General features: G+C 56.6%; 2 protein-coding genes and 1 non-coding gene across 4 annotated transcripts; all 3 read right to left on the reverse strand.

Moving 5' to 3' along the window:
* Positions 1-171: 171 nt before the first annotated feature.
* C7H12orf57 (chromosome 7 C12orf57 homolog) lies at positions 172-1976 on the reverse strand. The gene is made up of 3 exons (XM_046012552.1): positions 1608-1976; positions 1155-1331; positions 172-389 (listed from the first exon to the last, which is right to left on the reverse strand). The coding sequence occupies exons 1-3, from the start codon at positions 1657-1659 to the stop codon at positions 238-240; spliced, it is 381 nt and encodes a 126-aa protein (XP_045868508.1). The 5' UTR covers positions 1660-1976; the 3' UTR covers positions 172-237.
* LOC123947810 lies at positions 1929-1991 on the reverse strand. The gene has a single exon (XR_006819842.1). It is a non-coding gene; the product is annotated as a U7 small nuclear RNA (small nuclear RNA).
* Positions 1992-2845: 854 nt separating this feature from the next.
* ATN1 (atrophin 1) lies at positions 2846-14992 on the reverse strand. Of its 2 annotated transcripts, none has more exons than XM_046012222.1 (10): positions 14644-14992; positions 9861-10054; positions 9597-9734; positions 9330-9443; positions 6620-8673; positions 6169-6391; positions 5096-5792; positions 4077-4220; positions 3550-3730; positions 2846-3399 (listed from the first exon to the last, which is right to left on the reverse strand). In XM_046012222.1, the coding sequence occupies exons 2-10, from the start codon at positions 9885-9887 to the stop codon at positions 3366-3368; spliced, it is 3612 nt and encodes a 1203-aa protein (XP_045868178.1). In that variant the 5' UTR covers positions 9888-10054; positions 14644-14992; the 3' UTR covers positions 2846-3365. The 2 variants fall into 2 exon arrangements, with proteins under 2 accessions (XP_045868178.1, XP_045868180.1); XM_046012224.1 differs by having other exon boundaries at positions 6620-8676.
* Positions 14993-17263: the final 2271 nt, after the last annotated feature.

Consider the following 17263-nt stretch of genomic DNA (forward strand, 5'->3'; position numbering starts at 1 on the left):
ACACAACCCCCCCTTCCTCCAGGGTATTGAGGGGTATGTCCTTCCTCCCATCCTGCCCCAGGGCAGAGTCGTTCCCAGCAGGACGGGGAGCTGAAGCAGCCTGGAATGGCGGAGGGAACCTGGGGCCAGAAGGTGGGGGTTGTCAGGGTCACAAAAGACTGACTCCGAGGCTAAGTCACAGGCACGTTTATTATCCTCTGGAACATTAAGGTCTTCCCTGTGCGGGAGGGCCGACCCTCAGGAGGCAGCCACACTGCTGCCAGAAGCAGGACCATGGGGAGGCAATGTCATGGGGGGCAGGAACAGTGCCTTCAGCTTGCCGGACAAGCTAGCAATCTCGGGATCCTGGGCTTCGTAAGACTTGACCAAGCGGGCAAACTTGAGGACACCTGCAAGGGGAAGTGGAGCATCAAGCCACGCCCTCAGGGGACAGGTGTGCCCAGACATGGGGGGCGGGCAGCTTGAGCATGAGTCACTGGCTGTTCCCCCTCTGGTCAGGTAGCTGTCAACAAAACAAGGCACAAGCAGGCCTCTGCCCTGGGTGGTTTGGATCCACCATTTCCTGGTCTAGACCAGGCAAAACAGTGAACGAAATACCCCTAAGCAGCCGGCCTCTCGTGATCAGGTGAACCGTTCTGGCAATTTACTCACAAGAACCCTTGGTATGAACATGCATAAGGTCCCAAGTCTATAACCTGAACACAGGAGGGCCACAGGTCAGCCGGGCTGAATCAATCAGCAACCCTGGGGAACACCATGATCTCATCAAGGAAACTGACCAGCCCTCCAAAAGAGACGAGCTAAAACCCCCTGGAGGGGCTGCAGAAGCATACTGCCATGCAGACACCCCACTAGAACTCATCAGAAGAGGGTTCGGCTCCAGCTCTGCTGTGACCTCGAGCACTTAGTTTACTACTAGAGTCTGTTTCCTCATCTGAAAGTGGAATAACAGTATAATTACTGCTAAGTACAAAAAGCACTTAGGACTTCACCTGGCACAAGTTCAGAACAGACTCCCGGCTCCTACAGCCAATACTGTTCGTCGGATTGTGGCTGCCTCCGTGTGGCGAGGCAAGGGAGGACGGCTCAGGGACCCAGTGGGATCCAGCGCCCTCTCCCGGACCCACGCCACCCCCGACCCTCGTCCGACCCACCTTCCCCGTCGCAGCTGAAGCCATAGGCCTTGATAACCTCCTGCTGAATCTGCGTGGCCACAGGCAGCACGAATTGCAGCATTTTGCCCATGTCGTTGCACGCGTTGTCCCGAGCCTCGTCCATGCGCACGGCGTTCTCCGGGGCCGAGAACGCCTGGATTACCTCCGCCAGGACCACTGCGCCGTAGACGCGTCCCCGGGTAGGAGTCGAAGCACGGCGGGCCGGCCCAGCCGAGAACGCAGGGAAAAGGGCAGGAGATTAATGGACTGAAGCCAGAGTAACCCGATAAACTCGACCCAGATTCCCTCGCTCTAGGACCCCTCCTGGGGGAGAGAGGATGGAACTCTGTGCCCCCATTTCCCGGCGGTGCAACCACACCCCTCGCTCTGTCCCCTCCGCCCGCGCCCTTCTCCAGCAGGAAGCCCACGCGGTGGCCAGAATATGCTTCTCACCCTTGGCTTGCTCGGCGCTCAGGGCCGCGGGTGGGGCCGAGGCGGACGCCATAGGGTAACAAAAGCTGCACGTGCAGCAAACCAAGGATATGCTCAGGAGAAACGGGATGCCTCTGAGTGGCTCTCAAAACTGATGGAAGGGAAGCAGCATCAGCCGCAGCCGGAAGCCGGGGAAGCTTGTGGACGTAGCGCAGCGCGCCACAGACTCCTAGATGCTTTAGAAAAGACAGCCGCACTTACGCGGACCAGCGAACGTCTCAGATAATCGAACTAACAAAACTAAAAAAAAAAATAGGTCTATTGTTATATACGCAGTATAGGGAGGGTCTTCCGGTAAAAAACCGGAAAACCTGCTAGACAAATTCTAAAAGAGCTGTAACACTACAGGAAGTAGCCTGGAGAGAACATGGGGTGTCCAGGAACGCCACTATTGGTGAGGGTGAGCTCAGAGTGGCCTTTTCTAATTCCTATTGCTGTATAAGCAACGGGGGACTTTACAGCTTTCAAAAGGAAAAACGGGGGGGCGGAGAAACTTATTTAAAGTACCACTGCTAGAGTTTGGGAACATTTGATTCGAGCCTATGCAAATGAACCCAAAGCTGATTGGCTGGGACGGCTGGTCACACCCCCTTCAGTTTTTGAGGACGTAGTGATTCGCAGCAATGAACGCTGAAAGTGAAGGCGGCTCTCGTGCTCTCCTAAAATGGCCTTGTGCCGCCGAGTGTCCGCGCCAGCGTAGCGCCTTCCAATTTCTCTCCTAGGCATTTTAAATGGTCGGCCACTCCCTCTTCAAACTAAGGGGTACTTATGACTCCGGAGTTCTAATCGCTTTAACCCAATGGAACTACGGCCCTGCACCTCCACTTCATAACCCTTTCTCAATCTATTCGACAAAAAGGCTTCTGGACTCTGGTGGCTCCTAGCTGTGGGGTCAGCAGCAGAAAGGCCTCCGAAGTCTGAGCGGCTTCCTAGGTCTGACCCTATCAGAGGCGTGCCTGTTTTCCCGCACCCCACCCGGGCATCTGGACTTCCCTGCACTGCGAGGCAGGGAGGCACTAGCTCCGCAGTAACCCTCCAGTGGAGCCCCTGGGTCCTGCCGAGAGCTCCTCTGCGATTCCACATCTCTACACCCACTGTGTCCTGTTCCACAGCTTTCTCTCCAGGAACTGCTCACCCCCCCAGGTCACCCCCAGCTCCGCCCCCAGAGCCCGCAAAGAACCAGTCACAGCCATCTTCCTGGGGAGTCGTGAGGATGTTTTTGTTTGGTTTTGGTTGGGATGTTTTTTAAAGAGCGTCATATAGATATTTATATATATAAATTATTAATGTGGGGGAGGGGCAAGGGGCATACATCGCAGAAGGGGCGCGCGCACAGGGACTGGGGACGGGCAGGGGCAGCACACGATGCTACGCAAAACAGCCACATCTAACAGATGAAATCATCACACCAATGGGGTGGGGGAGGGGCGGTGGCCACCCAGGGCTGGGCATGGGGGAGGAAGAAAGCAGGGGGACAGGAAAAAGGGACCTGGTCCAAGATACTGTGCGCTTTCTGCCTCCACCCTGACACCACCTCCCCACCTCTGCCTACCACAGGAGCCTTGGCCTTCCTCTGTCCCTTCCTCCCTCCCTCTGCCCAGCTGCTGAAACCCTGCAAAGGAGCAGCACCCCTCCCTCCTCAGCTCTGGGGGGCAGGCTGGGAGAGAGGCCTTGGAGGTCCAGATGCAGGCGCCATGGGTGAGCTCTTGATGGCCGGTCCTACAGTGGCTTGTCGCTTTCCTTCTTCAGGTGACTGGTGGAGAGGGGATGAAGAGCAGAGCCATGAGATTGAGATCAACCCTGTCCAGGCCCCCTGTCACAGAGTTGGATGGTGGAGCTGGGGCTCCCCCACCACTACAGGAACCAGCAGCCTGCCCCTCCACACCCCAGGAAGCCAACGCACCTGTAGTAGTCCTCCTGGGCAGGTAGCGGCACACTGTGCAGCGGGTGGTGGGCGTGCAGCCACTGCTGCTGCTCCAGGGCCAGGCGCTGCAGCTCAGCCGACTGCGCGTGCATGGCCTGCAGCTGGTGAGCTGCGGACATTGGGGCAGAGAGGGAGGCTGGCAGGTCCCGGTAAGGAGCAGCTGTGGGCAGGAAGGGCAGGGGACACAGGACCGATGGAATGCTGAGCACTTACTCTGGGCCAGGAGACAGCTAGCCTCCCTACCTACAGAGGCGATGGAGACTAAAACACTTAAAGGGAAAAGCCAGTCCTGCAAGTTGCCAGCCATGGAGAGGATTCAGACTTCTGCCTGGCACTCAAACCTGCGCCTCTCTTGGGCAGGGCCTCAGTCCTCCTTCTCCTATTCCTAGCTCCTCTGGGTACCTCCACATCCCTCCCCAATCCCAAAGAGGCCCATCACACCACCCAATCTCCTCCTTCCTGCCCTTATCTCATCAGAACCTCCCCACTCCCACCTTCATCCTTACCAAAGAGCTGGTGACGAAGAACTTCGTTCTCGTGCAGAGGGTGAGGAAGAAGGGGGTTGGGGAGGGTCCCAGCTGGGTAGGGGATCCGGGTAAGGTGAGACCCTGAGGCCAGGGGGTCAATGAGAGGGTGCACCGAGGCAGAGGCTAGAGGGTAGAGAAGAGGAAGGTGTCACCAAAAGGCAAGTTTGGAGAAAACCACACACGTGAGTAAATGGATTCAAGCTGGGAAGAGATGGACAATCAAACACAGGAAGACCCAGTGAGGAACAAGGAAGAGCAAAGGAAGAACTAGGGGACTGGTGGGTGGCCAGGACAAGACCTTACTGGACACAGGGACACACGGAGGCCAAGTAACAGGAGATTAGTTTGTCAGAGGGCTCTGAGGAAAAGGAAAGAGACGTGGACTGCTTAAAGGAGATAGAGGGGACTAGAAAGTTTAGGAAGTAAGACAGGAAGAGACAGAGGAGGTTAAGAGAGAAAGCACAAGGGAGCCCAGAATGACCAGGACTGTAAGGTTAGATCAGGCGATTTCTGGACAATATGGCAAAAGGACAGTAAATAAAGCTCATTAGTACCTAAGATACCCCCAGCCAAAGCTATAAGGGCTCTTTCTGGAAGGCGGTAGATCTAGAGATGGGGAAGAACATGAAAACACCTCCACTTGGGAGGAGAAAAGATGGCAAAAAATGGTAACAGAGTTTAATCCAAAGGAGCAAGGAAACAGGTATGTGAAGGGGGTTAGGGGTGTGGTCTGAGGGAAGAAAGGTAGCATTCCCTCCAAGGTTTCCTCTACCACACGTGGAATGCTAGACTCTGAAGTGGGGTAGGGTGTGCACTATTACAGTCCCTGTGGCAAGGCTGGGGCATGAGAAGACGGGGGATGACAGAGAGGGAAAGATCAGGGGAGCAATCCCCGGAAAGAGGCTCATGCCAGACTTTAGAGGAGGGAAATCTTGGCCTGAGGAATAGAAAAGCCCAATCACTTGCCAGGAACCAAGAGAAAGTAGTAGGAGTCTCACCTGCATGGATGGCATCCTGCTGGTGGAGATGCAGATGGGAGTGGATGTGGGAGTGCTGGTGGTGATGGGGGGTCACATTAAGCATCTGCAGCCGGGCCAGTGGGTCATTGCCCAGGGCTGCCACTCTTTCTGCATGCTGCCTCTCAGCTGCCAGACGCTCCGCATAGGACATGTCAGGCCGCAGGGCTGGCCCAGCTGCCAGCGCTAGACGTTCTCTCTCCAGGGGCCCCAGACTCGGATGAAAAGGAAAAGGGTGCAGGCCAGGTGGGCCAGGCTGCAGAGCCAGGCCCCCATGTCGGGGGAAGGGATCAAGGCCTGGCCCTGGGACCCCATGTAGGGGTTCCAGCTCACTGGGCTTCACCTCAAAGCCAGGCTTGAGGCGGTCACGGAGGTCTCGTTCACGGGCTTCCCGCTCCCTCTCCCGGGCTGCTGGGTCGCTGCTGTACAAGGCCGGGACGTTGTAACCCAGGAGCCCCGGGTCCACTGCCCCTAGGGGCACGTAGAAGGGATGGTTGCGATTGCCAGGAGACATGACGTGGGGTCGGGCGTATTCACTGAGCGTGCGCAGGGCCGGAGTGTCAGGACCCAGATAGGGGGGCACTGTAGCTACAGCGCTGCCCGGCTCAAACGGAGGGCGATGGGGCACAGGGCCCAGAGATGGGCACTCCACTGGCGCCCGGCCCTCCTGAGCCAACTTCTGTGGGATACAGGGGAAAAACAGTGTCAAATCGGCAGGTCTGGAAAAAGGCAGCTGGTCCTGAGCTACTCACTTGTCTTGCCAGCTGAAAATCAAAACGCTTCGCTTTACTAGAACTCAGTTAAGCAGGAATTTCCCTAACCCTTTCTCCTGGACTTTGGCTCCCCCTACCATCTGCAGATACTCTGATCTCAATTTGTCCTCCCCCAAACCCAGGAATGCGAGGATTCCTCCCGCTGGAATCCTTCCGTCTCCATTTCCCGGCTGCTGTGCCTCCTCCTTTCTGACAGGGGGCGCAATGACACGCCCCCCCCAACCCTCCCTGCGAGGCGCAGAGGGCCAGAAAGGCGGATGGCGCATGTGGTGACGCACTCACCACGCTGCGTTCCAGCTCACGCTCCTTCTCGCGTTCCCGCTCCTTCTCACGTTCCCGCTCGCGCTCGCGCTCCTTCTCTTCGCGAGCGCGCTGCTCGGCCTCGCGCCGCACCTTCTCCACCAGGTCGGCCCGCTTCTTGGCCAGCTTGGAGCCCTCCAGCGGTACGAAGTACAGGTCGCTGCGCGCGCACGAGTTAAAGCCGCGGTCCAGGTGTTTGTTGAACCTGCCGGGCGCGAGGGCGGCGCGCGCTTAGCAGCCGCGAGCTGCCAGATCGGCCCGGCGGTGACCCTGCCCCCAAGCCCGCCTGCGCAGACCGTGAGGGCGAGGCCAAGTTCTGGAGTACTTCAGAAAGCACCACGAGAACGAGTGGGGTTCCCCCGCACCGCTCTCCGTTGCCTCGCTCTGTCGTTCCCCATTCCAGACCCAACCGCACCCCGGCCCAGAGGCTCACCTGGCTGACTGGCTGGCATGGCTGGGCACGTCTACCACCTTAGGAGGGGGCGAGGGGCTACGGGCGGGGGGCACTGGGCTCTCGGGGGTCTCATACTCTTCAGCGGGCTCTTGCTTGATCTGCGTGGCGTTCAGGGGCGGCCCGGAGGCAGGGGCTGCAGGCGGTGGAGGCAGGGATGACAGGCCTGAGGGCCCGGCAGGTGGCAGGGGCCCTGGCCCCACAGTGGGCGAGCCTGGCTTGAAGGTCCCTGGGCCCGCGGGTGGCGAGGCGCCTCGGTAGCCGGGTGGGGTCCCTGTTCGGAAGGAGGGAGGCGACCCCGGCTTGTATCCTGGTGGGGTGGCTGTCTTGTAGGCCCCTGGGGACGGGGCTCTCTTTCCATAGGGTGGGGGCCCAGGTGGGGAAGCTGTTTTGTAGCCTGCTGGCGAGGAAGCCACTGTGGCAATGACCGTGGAAAGCGTAGCCGAGGAAGTGGTGACCGGAGGCACCGGCGGGAAGGGGTAGGGCGCTCCTTGGGGGCCCTGGGAAGGGGAGGGATGTGAACATGGGTAGGATCCTTGAGAGGAAGAAGAGGAGGAGTTGGAAGAGGATGAAGAGGCGGGGGGGCCGTTGGGGCCTGCTTGGCTGTAGGACACCTGGCCGTGAGGTGGGGGCAGGTGTGCTGGCCCTGGTGGGTAGGGCCTCAGAGACCCCAGGGAGGGAGACATGGCATAAGGATGGGCATGGTGGGAGCTGCTGCTCTCCAGGGGGTGGGGATATGCTCCAGGTGGAGGGGGCCCAGAGCTCCCATGATGCTGCTGCTGCTGTTGCTGCTGTTGTTGTTGCTGCTGCTGCTGCTGCTGCTGTTGTTGCTGCTGCTGCTGTTGCTGTTGCTGCTGCTGCTGGTGGTGATGGTGATGTGTTGGGGCTGGTGGGTGGCCTGTGGATTGGCCTCCAGTTGAAGGAGGGAAGGGACCTGGGTGGGCACTGCTGTTGGCTAAGAGACGGCCATAGGGAGGAGGTGGTGGGGGACCCTGGCTCCACACAGCCTGGGATGGAAGGGAAGGCTGAGTATACTTGGGTGGCTGATTAGAGACAGTCAGGCTTGTCGGGGGAGGGAAGGAGTGGGGATAACTGGGCAGTGCCTGGGAAGCTGGGTACTGGGAGGCAGAGGAAGAAGATGAAGAGCTGGAAGAGGAGGCCGCTGCAGAGCTACCACCAGAGGATGAATATGGATACCTCATTGGGGGGGCTGGGGCAGAAGAGGAGGAAGCAGGTGGCAGAGGATGGGGTGAGGGAGCAAGAGTGGGGCCCTTCTCTGGGCCAGGAGGAAGTCCACCCATACCCTGCCCCATGGCATGGGGAGACGGCAGATGCCCAGGTAGTGGCTGGGCCCCCAGGCCAGGAGGAGAGGCTGAGGCATTGTTAAGGGGTCTCAGGGCAGGTGGGGGAGGCAGGTTCGGTGTCACATGGGGGAAGGTGGCTGGTGGTGGAGCAGAGGGCAGGTTTCCACCACCCACTGGAGTGTTAGGTGGCTTTGTTGGAGGAGCACCACCAGCCCCAGAGCTTGATATTGAAATGGGGGTGGTTGGTGGGGGGTGCTGTTTACCCCCAGTAGGAGCCCCCACTGAAGAGGCAGCCCCTCCCCCTTTGGAACCCATTGGGGGTCCAGACAAAACTCCTCCACCAGTGCCCCCAGGGTAGAGCTGTGGATGAGGGGGAGGGGCCCCAGGAGGAGCCTGGAACATTCGAGATGTGGGGGGCTCCATGGGAGCATGATATCCAGTGGGTGTCACGGAAGGATGGGGCTCAAAGCCAGGCTCTGGCTGTCGGGGGGTGCTGTCTTGCGGTGAAGGGGAGGGAGGAAAGAGTGGAGGTGGGTGGTAGGGGCGGGCTGGGCCCTGGGACAGGCCAGAAGATGAGTCGGAGTCATTCTCCACACTTCCAGGGCTGTAGATGCTGGGGGACGTGCTTCGGTTATCTTGGTCAATATCCCTAGGGTCACTGCTGCCATCATCATTGAGGCTCCGCCCATCTAAACTATCCAGATCGGAGGGAGACTGTGGCCGAGGGAGCTCCTGCTGCAGAAGAAGGAAGACCATTTTTTTTTTCTTTTTCCTTGCTCCCCCTGCATTTGGGGCCTCCCTTGCACAAAATCATTTCTCCCAACATACCGCTGTACCATGTGATGAATACTCTTGCTCAAGCCCACCTACCATGTGGGGATTCCCCCATCTCCCCACATTCTCAGCCGGTATTGCTTCCCTCCCTGGGAAACTCCATTCTTTCCTCAAGTGTCCATCTCAAGCACCTTCTCCCCATCCACAGCTAAACCCAAATCCCTGTCTTCCACCAGCTGATATCCACCCTCTTCTCATCTCCTTTCACCCCATTAACTACACATGCCAGAAACCCCTGGTTTTTAAAAAGACCACTACTGCATTTTCCTTTTGAGACCTCTCACCTTTAATCTCCTCCCCAGCCCCTTCATGAAAACCAGGACCTGGGAAAAAAGAGCCTAGAATCCCCCACACTCCCAGTCCCCTCTGGCCCTGCCTGGTCATCTAGTGGCCTGGATACATCCCTGTCTGACATATTACAGACAGGACTCCTTTAATAAGCACCAGGTCTCTCATATCCCAGGCGAGATTACAGTAGGAATCGTGAGTGAAAGGAAGTTTTTTGGTTAACAGTGGTCAGAAAATGGGTCAGGATGGCTGCTAGGGTCTCCCACCTCAGTTTTGGTCTTTTTTGGTGCATTGGTCTCCTCACTTTCACTCTCTGAGATCTCCTCACTCCGGCCCTGCTTGCTGACCTTTGGGGTGGAGGCTTCCTCGACGCGGGCCTTCTGTTAGAGAGAAAAGAGAAAATCCCTGTCTTCTACCTCCCAAAGCCTCCACCATCACCCTCTGCCAGACAGGAAGTTCCCCCACAACACACACACATACACCCTCAGCTCCAGTGCCTGGGCATCCTGTGGGAGGACCCTAGGACAGAATACCTTGGCTGTCTGCCTAGACTTCTCGGCTTTGCCATCACTGCTGGACGTGCTGACCCCTCCAGGGGAGGCCCGGCCCCTCGATCTCAGTTCTTCCCGGGGCCCAGGGGCCTCTTTCTTCCGTCCACTCCTCATTGACATCTAAGGGAGAAGGAAGGAAGCACCTAACTTCATGGTGTGCCTTATTTCTGTTCTACTTCTCCAGGCCCTCACCCCTAGTTCCTCCACCCTTCATCATTCACGTCTCTCATTTCAGCTATTACTCACTGAATCTTTATTCTGTCGTGTCTTCATTCTTCAGGCTGTGGAGACCCCATTCTCCTCTGCCTGGGCAGCTGAATACAGAAACTTCTCTGCTTCCCCCAAGTTCCCCACAGCTGTGGTCTGGGAAGCAGGCAGCAGGATCTCCCAAGTGTCCAGTACAGGCACCTGGAACTTGCAGGATCTGTTTTCAGTGAAGCCTGTTAGAAGAGACCACCAGAGTCTCCAAACTGGGGAACAGTGTCTGAAGGGTATATCACTGGGCTTATCGCAGCCCAGCCCTGGGCCTTTGGGCCAGGAGGCACAATCTCCCATAAGACATTGCTGGCCTGCCCTGCGGGCCACCCAGGCTATCTACAAGTGAAGCAGACTTTGCTTGCAACATCATCTCTTTCATCTCTGGTGAAAGTAGAAAATTCAGATGGACCTGTGAGGTCACATTATTTACCCTTCATGATACCTAGGAAATACCTGTGTGTCCATGAGTTCCACAGAACCTTACCAGGGAGTATAAAGAAATGTAGCTCAGAGCACCTGCGTGGCTCAGTTGGTTAAGCATCTGCCTTTGGCTCAGGTCATGATCCCAGAGTCCTGGGATCAGGTCCCACATCAGGCTCCCCCTACTCTGCAGGGAGCCTGGTTCTCCTTCTCCCTCTGTATGCCACTCCCCCTGCTTGTGCTCTCTCTCTCAAAAAAAAATTTTTTTAAAGATTTTATTTGACAGAGACAGTGAGAGAGGGAACACAGCAAGGGGAGTGGGAGAGAGAGGAGGCATCCCGCTGAGCGGGGAGCTGGACACGGGGCTTGATCCCAGGACCCGGAGATCATGACCTGAACAGAAGGCGGATGCTTAATGACTGAGCCACCCAGGGGCCCCAGTCAAATAAAATCTTAAAAAAAGAAAAAAAAAAAACAACAACAACAAGGTAGCTGAGATCGTAAGTAATTTACTAAGTGCTGTCTTATGTCAAGCCCTTACAATTTTACTGAATACTTAAAACCAACCCTCCAGTATTCTTATTTCCATTATATAGGTGGGGAAACTGAAGCTCAAAGACTGAGACTGTGACTTGCCCAACTTTGTGTGATGAATACACAGAAGCCTGTGACAGCACCAGAATCAAACCCACGTCTCCCTGACTTCAAAGCCCATGCTGTTTCTTCTAGACTTTGCTATAGTCTCATCAGAAGCTGGTAGGGAGAATTCTCAGAAGGCTCAGATCAGTCCCAGAGATATGAAAAGAATCTTTTCACATCAGAGTAGGTGGAAGAAAAATGTCCCGTTCTCTAACACAAAGGCACACAGTCCTACCAATCCCAAGCCCAAACCCGGGTATTCCCAAAGTGCAGAACTTTATTTCTGGGAGCCCCCCTGAGGCCCCCTGTCTAGTGCTTGGGTTCCCTTAGGCTAGAAAGTCAGGACTTTCACTTTACCAACCCAAGCAGTGAGGATCAGTGAGCACAGAATACAATAATACAAAGTTACCAGTTTCTGAGTCTGTACCCCAACTTGGCTTCGACAGGGACACACACCTCACCACCTGTCTATATCTGTACCTGTACCTACAGACAGCTATTTTCACTCACACTTGTTTGTTTTTCTAGCTAAGTGTCACATCTCTCCATTTTAGGGACCATGAAGTCTTTTGAGAGCAAAAACAGTATCTTCCCACCGTTTTCTTCCTTTCCCTATCTCCCACTGGTGTCACATATATATAGTGACATATATATATATATATATATATATATATATACTCTTTTCTGTCCTTGCCACTGACCTGTAAGCCCACTCACTTCAGTAGGTCTTTTCGAATAAAATGCTGCTGGCTTTGGTGGGAACAGGGTAAACTTAGCCACCTATTACTGAGGCAGAGGCCTGGCTGGGTAAATGGCATTTTCACAGTCAATAGCATGTTTTTCCCAAGGAATACAGAGTAATTATCACTCATCTCCGCTGAACCCTACTGAGACAGGCGGTGAGGGGTGAACCTAACCTTTCCAGAAAACTTAAATAATGATTTACTTAGAGTCACAAAGAGCTCAGACACAGCTCCAGGTCTTCTGAACTTAGAACCCATGCTCTGCCCAGCAAACCAGCCATCTTTCTTCAACTACAACTATTATCACATTTTGGAATTGTTTAGATGGGTTTTAAGACATTGTCAGACCCCCTCAAAATCCAAAGAACAAAACCCAACAGAAGAGAAGCACAGCAAAGATGACTATTTGTGACTGGTGTGTCTTTGCCAGCCCCACTAGAGGAGAGTCCCCATGTCTCACCCCAATCTCAGAATCCATTCAAGTCAGTTAGAGGGAGGAGATCCAAAAGCTCAGAGAAATGCATGAATGGAACTGAAAAACACAGCAATCAGGATGCCCTTCCCCCTACTGCCACTGTTTCAAACAGAAGAAATCTGATAAAATTATCAGTGAGTAGCTTTGCAGGAGAAAAGCAGTCATAAAAGCGTAGGTAATCCTGAGGGGAAGGAGTGGCAATGGGAGAGCAGTTAGGGTTGGGCTGTACATGACGTTTCTGAACTCAGAGCATGCTTTAGTATCAACAAGGTGAGTTATACTCCATCTTTGCCCTAACAGCCCGTCAGTGGAACTAATACTTCAAGAACACCTACTGTGTATCTGGCAACACACTATGCACATTCCCCTTCACAGCCTTACTGCAAAAGAAAAATGACAAATACCAGACTAGGGAGATGCAAAAGTGAGAAAAAGGGAGTCTCGAAGAACAGGAAAAGAAGGGAGAAATATGAGAAGGACGTCAGAGAGAATACACAATCGAGGCACAAGGCTTTCTGGGAAAGGCTTGCAGGGTGAATTTCAGGATCGCTGCCCCAGCCCCCAACGTCATTCCAGACCTGCCAGACTAGCAAACCAGTCCAAAGGGACTCCTAGATAACAATGCACCAAACTAAGCCTTTTTAGAATGCCAGGTTGTCAGAGGGGCCTCAGAAATCATCTTATCTATAAGCCCTTCATCTTACAACAAAGCCAAGACTCAAAGAGAAGTGACAGACCCAAGGCCACAGTTAGAGGTACAGCGAGGACTAGACCCAGTTATCCTGGCTCCTGTTCCAGAGTATTTCCACTGCCCTCTCCCCTGGGCCACCCTCACAAGGGATGGGCTGGTTGGAGAGCCCAGACCCTCCCACAAGGTCAGGGAAATAGAAGGTCGAAGGTTAGCTGAGGGCAGGGGTCACTGTCGTGATGTCCAGGAAAGAGGCAGAGGGAGACTTAAGGAGACTCAAGCTTAAGAAAATGTCAGAATATCAGTGCAAAGAAGCAAAGACTACCAAATACAAAAAGTTCCTACTAATAAGGTAGGCAGAGGCCAGAAAGAACTACCAAAAGATGGTTTAACTTGAACAGGAGCATTTCCATGCTCTCACCATGCCTAGGGGAAGGAATCGGGAGCAACACCTATGACCTGAAAATAACATGTCTACCTGTTCCAACAGACTGCTGGCTGGAAGGCGGGTGGACCCCCTGGGGAACCTCTCATCTACCAGCAGCACCAGAAACACCTTCCAGAACAAGCCAAGAGTCCCAAGGACAGAGTGCAAGGCTGAGGTCCATCAAAATCCTGAACCCCCACCTATAGGACATCCCACTGGATCACTACTATGGCAACAAAATGGTAGAACCTGCCCCTCAAGAGTCTATCCCAGGAGTCCATCTGCCAGCCACTCCCCCTCCAGTTGCCAAAGCAACTCCTACCCTTCCATGGCACCCTCGGGGAAGGGAGCTGGAGAGTGCCTGCCCCCGTGGAAACAAGCCCATGCACAAAGAGCAATCTCTGAGCTCGGAACAGAAATGAAGATATGACCCCCTCCACAGAAACCACAGCTCCAGGGGCAGCCGCTGCTCTAGGGATTTGAGGGAGGAGGACACAACTTGCCTGGAGTGCCTATAAGATTGTTCAGTTCTCTCCTCCTCCTCCACCCTCCCAGAAACCCTTTCTCCCTAACTCTCCCTTCAATGGTCCCATCTTCCTCCTCATTAGTTCTAGGGGGACCACACTACTCGGCCCCAGTGTGCTCCTCTCAAAGAAGTAACTGTGGCTGGGATTGGAAAAACAAGGTCAGAGGTGGCTTGAAGTGGGCGAAAGAAAATCGAATCACAAAGGCATCCACTTCCCACTTCCACCCCGTAACACCTCTGCTGCTGCTTCTCGAAGGTGGACCTCTCCTCGGCCCTTTCAGAGCCTCCCTTTCCCCAGGTTCCATTCTCCCTCATCAACTACAATCCCTCTCTTTCCACCTACCACACCCCTTCCCCATTTCTCACTTCCCTTCTATACCTTGTACCCCCAGCCCCGAGTTCTGAAACCCGGGCTCTGGGCCTTTTCCTGGAGCACTAATGCCCCACCTCGCTGCCATATCTCCATTCCTTTTTTGCCTTCGCCGAAGCCCCCTCGCGGGCATCACCCCTTTTTCCTCTGCCAACCCTCCACCTCGGTGCTTCTCTTTTGGTCCCGGGGTCCTGGCTACCCTCTTGCCCCATCAGCCCTCCTCCTGAGACCCTCCCACCTCCCTCCACCTTCCCGGTCCTCCGGGTGCCCGGGCCCCCATCCCTCCTCCGGGTCCGGCCCCACCCCCTGAACCCCCCCAACCCCAGCCTCAGCCCGGGCAGAGCCCGCAGTGGGGTACCGGGTCGGGAAAATAACAAATGGAGGCGCCGGCGGCGGCGGGAGGGGGAACTGGGAGGGGTGGGGGTGGGGAGCCGCGGGCCAGAACCCGGGCGGGCCCGAGGCCGGGGCGGCAGCAGGTCTTACCGGGTCGTAGCTCGGGACGGCTGGCTGGCTCCGAGCGAGATTCCGGGCTCCGGCGCCTCCGGGGGGCGGCGGCGGCCGCTCCCCCGCCCCCCTCTCCTCTTCCCGGCTTCAGTCGCCGCCGCGACAGCGGCGGCGGCGGCCCCGGCCCCCCCGGAGGGCGGCCCCCATCCCCCCCGCCTTTTCCTCCACCTGGCCCCGATCGCCCGCCTGCCCCTCGGAGGAGATCCCGGTCCGCGCTCTCGTTCAGCCCCTCCCCAGGCCCGCCACCTCCCCCCGGCCGCCCGGAATGCCCGGGCCGCGCCGCCCGCCCCCGCCGCGCCGCTCGCCCCCGCGGCCCGGCCGGCCCTCCTCGCGGCTCTGACCCGCCGCCGCCCGCCCGCCGCCCGCGCCCGCCCCGCGCAGCCCGCACTCGCGCGATCCCCGGCCCCCCTAGGCGGCCTCCGCCCGCGGCCTCCGCCCCTTCCCGGGCGGTCGTCCCCCCCGCCTCACCCCCTCCTAGCCCCTCTTCGAGGCCAGCGGTGCCCCCTAAATGGGTCCCGGCCCGAGGCCCCGGCCCGACGCGGGGCTGCGGGCGGGCTGGGCGGCGCGTCCGGCGACTCGCACAGGAAAGCGGACGGCGAAGGGAGGGAGCTTGGGAGAGGGGGATGGGAGAAGGGAGGAAGAGGGAGAAGGAGGGAGCGCGGAGGAACGGAGGAGAGAGGGGCCAGGAGGGAGACGCGAGGGAGGGAGCGCGAGGCAAGCTGCGAGGGGGGAGAGAGGGGGATCCGGAGAGGGGGAGGCGCTGTGCGAGTTGGCCGAGGCCGGCCGAGGGGGCTGGGGCGCGGGGAGGGGTTCGCCGAGGCGGAATGTGGGGAACCGGAGAGGGCTAGGTGGGAGGGGCTGTCGGTTTTAAGGGCAGAGAAGGGGGAGACTGGAGAAGTTTGGGGGCCGAGGGGGTCTGTGGCATAGAGGAAGTGGAAGGTTGTTGGGTGTGTGGCAGAGATTGGTCTAATGGGGGTACATTGCGAAAATGGAGCTACCTGGGGGCCTTGGGCGGTGAGGTATGTGACGAGGGGTGACTAAAGCTTGGGGTGACACGTAGCAGGAGAGGTGGGGGCGATGATGCAGGAGAATGGTATGGAAGCTTGAGGTCATGGGGAGGGGAAGAAATTGAAAAGATGTAGACATATATATATGCAGATGGGGTTTACTGGAAGAGAGTAGTTTGGAGGTGATAGGTGTTGGGGAAAGAATAGAGAACATAAGGAGGGGTGCCGATGGAAAGCTGGAGAAAGTCCAGAAATGTCTGCATGGAGAGAAGGGGAAAGGTGAGGAACCTTAAGATGGGATGAGGGAGGTGGGGGCAGAGGCATATTCTTGGGGACCTGTAGAGCTGGGTGGGAGAGGGGTGGGGAGACACCAGGATGGCTGGATCTGGAGATGGGGGGTTTCCAAGAGAACTGAAGAGGGTTTGGGTTGGCCAGACAAAGGTGGAGACAGTGGGGTGGGGGCAGAGGGGGAAGTGGGTAAAGAAGATTAGAAGGAAATGTAAGATAAACAAGGCCTTTGCTGGCTGTATGGAGGGAGGTCAGTGATGGAAAGACCAGAGTGGAGATGGGAAGGGAAAGCAGTAGAAGGAAATGATAGAAATGGGAGAGGGCAAGCATACACCCACCCCCCCCCCACCCCCGTGTAGGGAAGGGGTTAATTTATAGGAGTGGGGTACCATCTTCAGGCCCTTATGTCTGGTGGTGGCTCCATTTTCATTCTCAAACCTGTTCAAGTCATCACAGATTGTACTCTGGGCCACAGGGAAGGGGTCCAGTGGGGATTAGGCTCAAGGTGGAGCCAAATCCCTAGGTACCGTGGTCCCCCAATCCCAGTCCTCCTACTGTGGAGACAATCCCCACCCATCCCCAGACCACAGGTTCTTCCTTCAACTCTCCCCTGACTGTCAGCCAGCCAGCCATTTCCAGTCTTGCAGCCTGAAGCCAGCACCCCCACCAGTCCACCACCAGTGTCGTCTTCTGGGCTGTCTCCCTGGCCCCACACCAAGCAGCAACATCTCCCAGGACAAAGGACACCAAGACACTGGGTGATTTTTGGCAGCTGAGATTGGGAAGGCCAGAGAATGGGAGGGAGGCAGGCTGGGAAACTGGAAGAGCTGGAGCTGGAGCCTGGATTGGGAGCCCTTACCAGTTCTCCAGATTGGGGGTGGGAGTAGGGCATGTGAGAGGGCAAGCCAGCTAGAGGCCAAGGATGGGCCCTGAATGGTAGGATCCCACAGGCTTCTGGGAAGGAAGGAGGTTGGATTTGTAACAACTCAGTGGGTTTTGCCTCATATTTCCTTGGGCCAGGCCCAGCCAGGTTCTGAAACTACCAAAAAGCTTCGACAGATTCTAAAGCCCTGGAGAACCCAAGCCAGAAGGCTTCTGTGGCCTAGCAGTGAATCACCACTCTTCTGCAAAGCCTCTGAATTGGCCACTCACTTTTCTACCCTATGCCCACCTTTTTTATCCCTCAGGGCCCGCCAGAGACCAGGCCAGCTCCCTATCTCCCTCTCCCCATGATCCCTGCCCTCCCTTCCTCAGTGCCCTAGAATGGCCCCAGCTTCTTCTCCCCACCCCCACAACTTTGTTCC

The sequence above is a fragment of the Meles meles genome, chromosome 7 (assembly GCF_922984935.1).
Source record: "Meles meles chromosome 7, mMelMel3.1 paternal haplotype, whole genome shotgun sequence".
In the NCBI taxonomy this organism is placed as follows: Eukaryota; Metazoa; Chordata; class Mammalia; order Carnivora; family Mustelidae; genus Meles; species Meles meles.